Source organism: Otolemur garnettii, unplaced genomic scaffold (assembly GCF_000181295.1).
Source record: "Otolemur garnettii isolate 467f Iridium unplaced genomic scaffold, OtoGar3 scaffold00144, whole genome shotgun sequence".
In the NCBI taxonomy this organism is placed as follows: Eukaryota; Metazoa; Chordata; class Mammalia; order Primates; family Galagidae; genus Otolemur; species Otolemur garnettii.
The window spans coordinates 2,303,992-2,312,788 of NW_003852539.1; the positions used below are offsets into that span (position 1 = coordinate 2,303,992).

General features: G+C 42.7%; 1 protein-coding gene across 3 annotated transcripts in view; it reads right to left on the reverse strand.

Annotated features, from left to right (window-relative positions):
* NFYC (nuclear transcription factor Y subunit gamma) overlaps nt 1-8,797 on the reverse strand; it is a 71,418-nt gene that overhangs the window by 10,134 nt on the left and 52,487 nt on the right. For all 3 annotated transcript variants that reach the window (XM_023518648.1, XM_023518647.1, XM_012810892.2), the window contains exons 5-6: nt 7,488-7,583; nt 2,440-2,613 (exon numbers count right to left, since the gene is read on the reverse strand). In XM_023518648.1, coding sequence (XP_023374416.1) covers nt 2,440-2,613; nt 7,488-7,583 — 270 coding nt within the window. The remainder of the gene's footprint in view (nt 1-2,439; nt 2,614-7,487; nt 7,584-8,797) is intronic.

The window sequence follows — 8,797 nt, forward strand, 5'->3', positions numbered from 1 at the left end:
CTATAGGCGCCGAGCCTAGCAGAGGGATTTTAATGATCACAAGGGTTTGTATTTTACCTTCCATTTTGAAGAGAGATATAGGAGAGGGAAGCAGATGTTTGGCGGGTCCAGGCTGGGGATTCGAACCCGCCACCTTAGGTGTACATGGCTGGCGCCTTAGCCGGTTGAGCTATAGGCGCCGAGCCTAGACGATAATTTTCAACTCAAGACTATTACCAAACCTCCAGAAGTGAGTTTCCAATTTATGACAAAAAGCACAGGATTCACTTTACCAAAACACATTCCTTACTCTGCTTTTCTATCTATTCTATCCTGTAAAAGATATTTATACTCAAAACATCTCAAGTCCAGAGAGGTGTGACAGCACAACACCCTGAAGCAGCAGGACAGTGACAGGCAAGAGATGCTGGGAGGATCTAACTTCACCATGCTCACAAGCCTTATAAGCTCCCAGCAGAGCATCAGAGCATTATCTGGGTTAGCAGAGGACAGATGAAATTCTTGCTGATTAAGAAAAAAAAAAATGCAGGCTGCCATCTCATCGTTGTACTATATTAACCCAATTTTCCCGAGAGGATTTCCAAGGTATTTCTAAATCATTTTAGGAAAATGAAGGCTTGTGTTAGCATGGCAGCTGTCAAATCACATATGATGTGCCCTGCTGTCAAGGCACAACAGCCATGAGCTTCTCAGAATATTCAGCCAATCAGAGCCAGCCCCTGGCTGTCTCCCTTGAAGTTCACTCTGTAAAGGAATAATAAAGCCTTTGGCAGGTAAAGCTTTCACTGCTGTAAATGCACAAGCACTACCCAAAGGTCCCTTAGGCATCATGGTGCAATAAACACCTTGAGGCAGGGACTGAGCTACAATCATCTTTAAGCGCCTCCTGCCTAGCACCGTGTCTACCATATAGCAAGCACTCAATGTTGTTATATGGAAATAAATAAACAAAGGATAAATACTAACATCATAATTAATATTCATATCTACCGCTACTCCTTTTTTTTCTTCTAGGCAAACCCAGCTCCATACTAAAAGACATAAGGCTATCCAGGATGTATTCCCTGTCTATCTATTCAGACTTGCCTATACGTTTCCCCTATGCTGACTCTACTTTTCTACCACTTTCCGGACCTGTTTCTCAAGGCTAAGTCTCTGTGTTATGCCCTCTACTGGCAATACCATCCTTTCATATTTTATTTGATTATCTTCCACTATTCCCTCAAAGACTCTTATTATTTCTTTCAGGAACATTCTCTGACCACCTCCTCTTCTACCGCCTCCCTCACATCTTTGTTAAGTTCTCTTTTTGTTAAGCTTCCCTAACTCCCTATACAGAATCCTAAGAGAATGCCTTACACTTTCCATGGTGGTAGTAAACCTTTCAGTATTTGTAGCCTCCAACTAGACTGTGAATTCCTGAAAATAAGGACTGTTTTATTCATGCTTGTATCCCCAATACACAGCACAGGACTTTACCCACAGAGGATGTTTAGTGTTTGATGAAGAAATAAATTAATGATTGACAGAGAATTTAGATTCAGAGCTCACATTACAGAGTTCTCTGTAGCTTCTTACGAAGCCCAACAAACACAAATGCTATTGCTCTTACAACAATACTACTGGGGGGCTCGGTGCCTATAGCTCAACCGGCTAAGGCGCCAGCCACGTACACCTAAGGTGGCGGGTTTGAATCCCCAGCCCGGACCCGCCAAACAACAACGACAGATGCAACCAAAAAATAGCCAGGTGTTGTGCCGGTGCCTGTGGTCCCAGCTACTTGGGAGGCTGAGGCAGGAGACTCGCTTGAGCCCAGGAGTTGGAGGTTGCTGTGAGCTGTAATGCCATGGCACTCTACCCAGGGGGACAGCTTGAGGCTCTGTCTCAAAAAAAATAAAAAAAAAAAAAAAAAAAAAAACCAATACTACTAGGGGAAGAAAAAATCCTCTCTACTATGGTACAAAGAGAAGATCATCTGACACAGATATGATGGGACAGAGAAATGACAAGGAGAGAGGTATGCAAGCTGGCAATGACACCCAATTTCCCCCTTTAAGGGCACAAATTACAATTTTGGCCTAGATACACACAGAATATATGGAGTCCATTTAAAAGACCTCCTATAGAGATCCCACTACTCTTCATGGGGACATTATAGAGTTGTTTTTTTTCCTTCTAATATTTCCAAGCTCCTGGGGACCCTGGACAATAATCTTGCTGACTGGAATTTCCTCCCCTGACCTGTGAGGAAAACGGGGTCCAGAAAAACCAAGTGACACTTCACCTCAACAGCTGAATCTGGGGAAAAACTCAGGTTTCCAGACTTCAATTCTCAGACTCTAACATAAGTTGGCGCCTCTCTGACCTAGTCAAACTTTCCCCACCCCACACCTAGGAGGCACTGTCCTGCTGGCTGGGCATCCTCTGCAGCCCACACACCTGGCCCTGCTGAGGCTGTGCGATGATGATCTGCCCAGGCTGGATGGTGGTCGTGGAGCTGGTGGTCTGCTGGCCTTGCTGCTGCCCCTGGACTTGGACGGCAGTGGGCTGCTGAGCCAGCGTGAAGTAGTACTGGACAGGCTCAGCAGGAGTTACAGACTGGCGCACCTCCTCCTGTGGGGTGGAAGGAGAGACAGGTAAGAGCAAAGAACCGACTCAGCAGCCGCCACAGTGAATTTCCACTCTTTCCCAAACAGGCTATGTGCAGTTGTCTACTGAATGCTGAGCTCTCCACATCTGAAGCCAAAGGAAAAGTGGAATTTGAAGAGACCAGTTGTGCTAAATCAAACTAAAAATAACAGATTCTATGGGCTTCACAAAACATACAGCCAATTTTCTAAGTACTGAGTAATCACCCATTGTGTGATGAGCTGCAAACAGGCAAATAATTATTGTAACTAAAAACCATGTACCAGCAGGGCTTGTCAGTAAATGCTGTCAAGGTCTGTGATCTGAGAACAGTGCTAACTGCAAGCATTGGGAAGATGTTACCCAAACATCACGTGTCTCAGGCCAGCTCCCATTTCCCAACTTGACAGCACTCTTCCTATTTTATTCCCACCACCTCAGGAGGGACAGGGCAGGTTAAAGGGAAATAGGACTTTTTCTGGGTTGAAATTTCAGAATCAATGTCAGGATTGAGAGCACTGGTAGGCAAGTACCCAGCTTTTCATAGCACGTCGAAAGCTTTGTGTTCACTGATGACATGTCTATCCAGCGTCACATCTGGTTCTGGTTGTCCTTAGCCACAGAAGCGCAACCCAGGGGGCTGGATGGACAGCTCTCCACTGGGGTACTGCCTTGGCTGACTAGAAAGCTTGCACTCTGTCCGATCTGCCGAGTGAAGAGACTGCTCCTTCTTCAGCTGATGTTTTCCATGGCAGAAGGAGTAAACAACCCTCTCCCAGCCACCTTGAGCTCACAGCTGAGAGTGTAGGATGTTTACACACACTACAGCATGGTTACAGGCCACAGGGTCTAGGGTTGGTTGGCTCCTGACCACTGACACAGAGATCGGCATCTGATCCGGAGTGACCTGTGACACATAGTGCCCCTGCCTGGGACAAGAACAACAAAAACATACAACCACGTGGGATGGCTAAGTAAAAATATTAGCCAAATTTATTCACTTCCTTGTTTTGGAAACCAAGCCAGGTTCCAGAAAAGAGGAAAAGATACTTCTTTAAGGCGGAGAGAGATTCTGTGGACTGTTTCAAAGCTCCCCAAAGTGACATTTACAAAGTTGGGACTGACTACATGCCCCTCATTAGGTTAGAGGCCCTGAACTGTGCTTCCACAGTACTGGTCTCATTACACTTTTGTACTTGTATGTCAAATTAACTGCTAAAGTACAAACCTTATAAGAGTAAAGCCTCACTCTCTCCCCACTATCCCTATCACTCTCATGTAGGCAATTAATAAGTGCTTGTTGAATGATGAATGGATTGAGATCGGCAGAAAGACGCTGGAAGGTACTTATCTCAATCCAGGTTGGTGTTAAGACAAAGTCTCTTGAACCCAACAGCTGTTACCAATAGAAAAGAGTCCTAAATTCTCTTCTGCTATGCTTTTAGGATTCTGTGCCCATAGTGTGGAGATAAGTTGGTGTCTCTTGCAAATGGGGCTGGATATTCTTTTATTTGCCTGGTGACTGAAGGCCAGGATACTAAAACTATGACTGCTAATACCCAGTCTCTGAGAAACGTGGGTCTCTGTATGACAAGGTACCCTGATGGCTATCCACCAGCTGAGGGAGATACTTGTAACTTTCTGGGTTTCTAAGCAGGTCCTTAAATATACATCAATCTTCCAGATTAATATATTCTGTGCTTTAGGCCCAAAAAGTTTTACCTATCAACATGATTATGCTGAGGCAAAAGCAAAAGTAAACCCCCTTTTATTTTCATCTAGGTCTCAATTTACAGAGCAACTTAAAAGTGACAATGTCAATTCCATTTCAACTCCAACTTCTCACCATTATATGTAAAGGTCAGCCTGGCAACTAGGTTTTGGCTGTGGCAGGATAAAATACCGGTATCCTTTTCAGACAAGGAACAGAGGTCAACTGCTCTTTTTAAGGATGTTGAAATAGATTTAATGTATTTTATTTTCCACTGAGCTCTCCCTTCTTATTTTATGAAAAAACACAAAGAACCAAGGTCCAGACATAAAAAGCTCTTGGGTAATGAGAGGATATAAAGGACTGAGAGCCGCAGAACCACTCGTAGGAAGTCAGGGAACAGGGAGTCATTGGCATTTCCTAGCCTTGACTTGTGACTGTTCTGTCTCTAATTACCCTTGTTTAAATCTGACCTATAACTGAATATGGTCTTTTTGCCAGACAAAATGCAAATCCTTTAAATACCCCTCCCAGACACCAAAATACCCCTTGCCAAAAAGCTATGACAGCATGTAAAGAGCTTCTCCTACACTGCTTACTATGTCCTCTTAGATTGTATGTGAACCAGGCAGTGTCTAAGACACTGTGAACATCAAGTAGTGGCACCTAGGTCAGTGTTTCTAGGTCAAGGCATGGCTACTGTCAAATCACTGGAATGGAAGGAGGCATATCTAAGCATCTTCTAAATTGTGAAGACTAATTTTTCTGCCAATGGAGGTCAAGCCAGGAAAGGAATGATGGTTGGTTTAGAAATGGGTGAAAAGATAATGACATTTCAATGGGCAGGAACTTTCAACTCATAGCTTTAGTGAGGCAGAGGTCAGGCCTCAACTACCTTCTACTCTCAAATAGTCTTTACTTGCTTCCCTGAAGAGTAAGAGAAATTCCCAAGCATCTCTGAGAAGTCAAGGGCCTTAAACCCACTCAATATTTCTGGCTCGTTCCTTTTCCCAGCAGTGGAAGATCACCCAAAGTGCTCCAACACTTCCATAATGACATTATCAGTCCAGAATGGGGCACTTGCTCAACTTTAGCAGTGGCCTCCCCAACCAGAGGGCTTGCTCTTAGAATCTTTTCAGAAGCTGAGACTGACAAATAGTGCCAGAGAATGAGCAGCATCACTTCCTAGAGCCATCACTATAGTGCTGTGCAGACAGCCCCAAGTAGAAAAAAGTACATTTGCTTCAGTAGCAAGAGTGAACTGCTGCCTCCTTCAGAAAGCGTGAGTTTTGGAGAGTAGGCGATTTTAAAGAACTTTAGGAGGTGCCAGCCAATTTGGAGCTTGGGGAAACTTCATGTCTACAGAGGATTAAAAATGCTATCTTAGAATTTCAGGCCAGCTTTCGGCAATCTCAACCTTTCAAAGGCCGAGCAGCAGCTGTCCCAAATAGGATGCCAATCAATGGCTTGAACACCTACCAGGAACTAAATCCAGGCAGCAAGAAGCTATTTCAGCTAGACACACTTTAAAGGAGATGGATCATAGCATTTCGAGTCCAATGAGGGTGGAACAAGGAGCTCTCTATCACCCTGAGAAACCCAGAGGCAACGAGGAATTTGGAGGAAGTGATAGGATGTGACCCTTCTCTCCAGCCAGTCTATTCAGCCCACAAAGAGCAACGAGGTCACACAGTGAGAGTGAGCAAAGCCTGACTTCCTAACAAAACTCACCATCTTGTTTTTAAAAGGGACTTCTGAGAGACACAAGGAGAAAAAATTCCACCAAGGAAAACAAGTGTATGATACTGTTCTGAAGGAAGAGAAGTGGTCTGAGTTCTTGTGGCTGTGACTTCTCAGAGAGTAGGGAAGCACTCCAAGAGGAGGAAAGGAGCCTGCCAGCACAAACCTGCAAAGCTTCAAAGCCGATGCGCAGCTGGGGACGACCGTGGCAGCCTGCCGCTGTAAACATCCGACTGAAAGCTCCTCTGAACACCTTACAGCTTCCAGTCAAGGATGTTTACAGTAGCAAAGACTGCCCAGAAAGAACGGAGGCGCAGTGAGGCACACCCTGCTCTAGTAAGGAGGTAATAAAGGGCTTGCTAATCCAAAGGCCTCCATGCAGGGTCAGAATTACAAATACCGATTAGAATGCCCACTTGTCCTACACCTTGCCTGTCTTATTATTAACATGGATCAGCATGGGGAAAACGGCTGTCACTGAATTACTCTATTTCTAAGGATAATATACTATGAAATAACTCATTAAAAACACTTCAAAATGTATTAACAAAGTTAAAGCAAGCAGAACAAGGCACAGCTTTGCTCCTTTGAGATTCTGTCACTATTTCCCAAGTGTCTCTATTATACCTAGTGAGTCATGCAATCTGCCTGCCTAAAACAATGAACTATTATTATACAAGATAGGGGGCTATTTACAATCATAACCTAGAGCTACACACATCCAAGGTGCTGAAAAAACAATTAGTTTGGAGGGGGCAGGAAGAAGAGAGAAGGCACATATTCATTCTTTCTTGTGATTGCTTAGAAAACAATTCAAGTAGTGGGTCTCAAATCTGGTTGCACGTTAAAAGCATCTGGGGAGTTTTCAAAAGTACTAATGCCTGGGCCCATCAACACAGATTCTGGTTCAGCTAAAGTGGGTAGAGCCTCGGCACTGATATTTTTTAAAACTCACAGGTGATTTTAGTGTGCAGCCAGGGCACTATATAGAGAACCACAACACAAAATAAGAGAAAATGAAGTCTATTCACTCCAAATACCCTGTGTACCCAGAGACCCTGTTTCTTAAAAATCTAAAATCTGTAACTTCCTAGGATTATTCTCCCATCTCAGATGAAAAAGACTAATAGACTTCCTAAGATACCTTGAAATGTGCTTCACTTTACCATTTGCAGCTAAGTTTTTAATTTTCATTTTGTATATTTTCACTGAAATACCACTTTGGAGGCACTGAGTTAAAAGTATCCATAAGTGAGTAACAGAAGGAGATGTTAAATGAATCTAGTCTAGAGAAGAGGAGTAAAATGAACAGCAAATGACTTGTACTGAGAGAGGGGAAAGAGCTTATCTGACACCACGTGCAAAGCGCTCTTCAGTCAGCAGCCACAGTGGTGCCTTTCCAGCTCACCTGACGTTTGGGTGGTTTCAGTTCATCTCTTGGAACAATATCGATGAGAAAGTCAAACTGATCAAATTTTGTAATTGCCATGGCGATATCATTCCTCTGTAACAAAGAAAAGCAGAGTGAAAAATTAGCCTGGGGAGAAACTAGTTCACCTGGCTTTATACCCTCCAAGTAAGATAAGATGACTACTTTTAAGCCAAATGAATACTCATGGCCAAGTCTATAGCTGAAATAAGTTAAGTATAGCCAAACTCTCATAAACTTCAAATGATCAGACTGAGTAGACAAACATCAACAAAGAAGAAAAAAATGCAGTAATTCGTGGTTTAAAACAGGATGTTGGAGCCTCCAACCACTATTATTCTTGCTCGATGCTGTCTCACCCAAGGCCTTACCCACAAATATCAAATTATCAGCCATTAGCTAACTTAGTACAAATCTAGCGATCTCAACAGGCAGGTTTTTGGTCATTCTGGTATTATGTGCTTAACAAGGCAAGGCATCACTCAATGTTACAACTTTTAGGCCCTAAATAATATTCTGTCTTTAGTTCAAAATTTTGAATTTCTTAGGTGAAATCCTAATTCAGTAACTTCTGCAACATTTTCTAGTCACTGGTTCTATATGTTAGTTCCCATAAAGCCATGATTTTTATTTTGGATTTTTATTGCAATTCAAAATTGCAATGATAAATCTATGGCTTAAATGTGCTTTCACATGATATGAATATTAGAAGTCTGAAGTGACTATAACAGACGCAGGGGTCGGCAGAGAACACAGGAGTCAGATGACCAATGATACCGAAACCAAGGCCTGCTCTAATAGTGTTTTCTATCCAAGTGTGCCACTCCTTTTTCCTGAGTGATAAAATTAAAAAATTTAAATAAAAACCAAAATATAAAGATTTGTATACATCACTGAAAATTTGAAAGCACAGAAAAACAGGATAAAACACTGAAAGGGGAAAGAAAGTAAATTCTGAAATGCACTAAAAATAGATGACTTGGCTGGGTGTGGTAGCACTATTTGGGAGGCTGAGGTAGGGGGATCATTGAGCTCAGGAGTTTGAGGCTGCAGTGAGCTATGATCATGCCACTGCATTCTAGCCTGGGTGACAGAGCAAGAGACTCTTTCTTAAAAACATTTTTTTAAAGAGAGAAAAAAGAAAAAAATAGATAACTTTGAAGGATGGACAGAGGTATAGATAAATATGACAGTAAAACAAGCATAGTAAAATGTTAATGATAGACTCTACATGGTAAGTATACAGGTATTCCCTTAAATTTTGCTTACGCTTGAAATTTTTCTTTTTT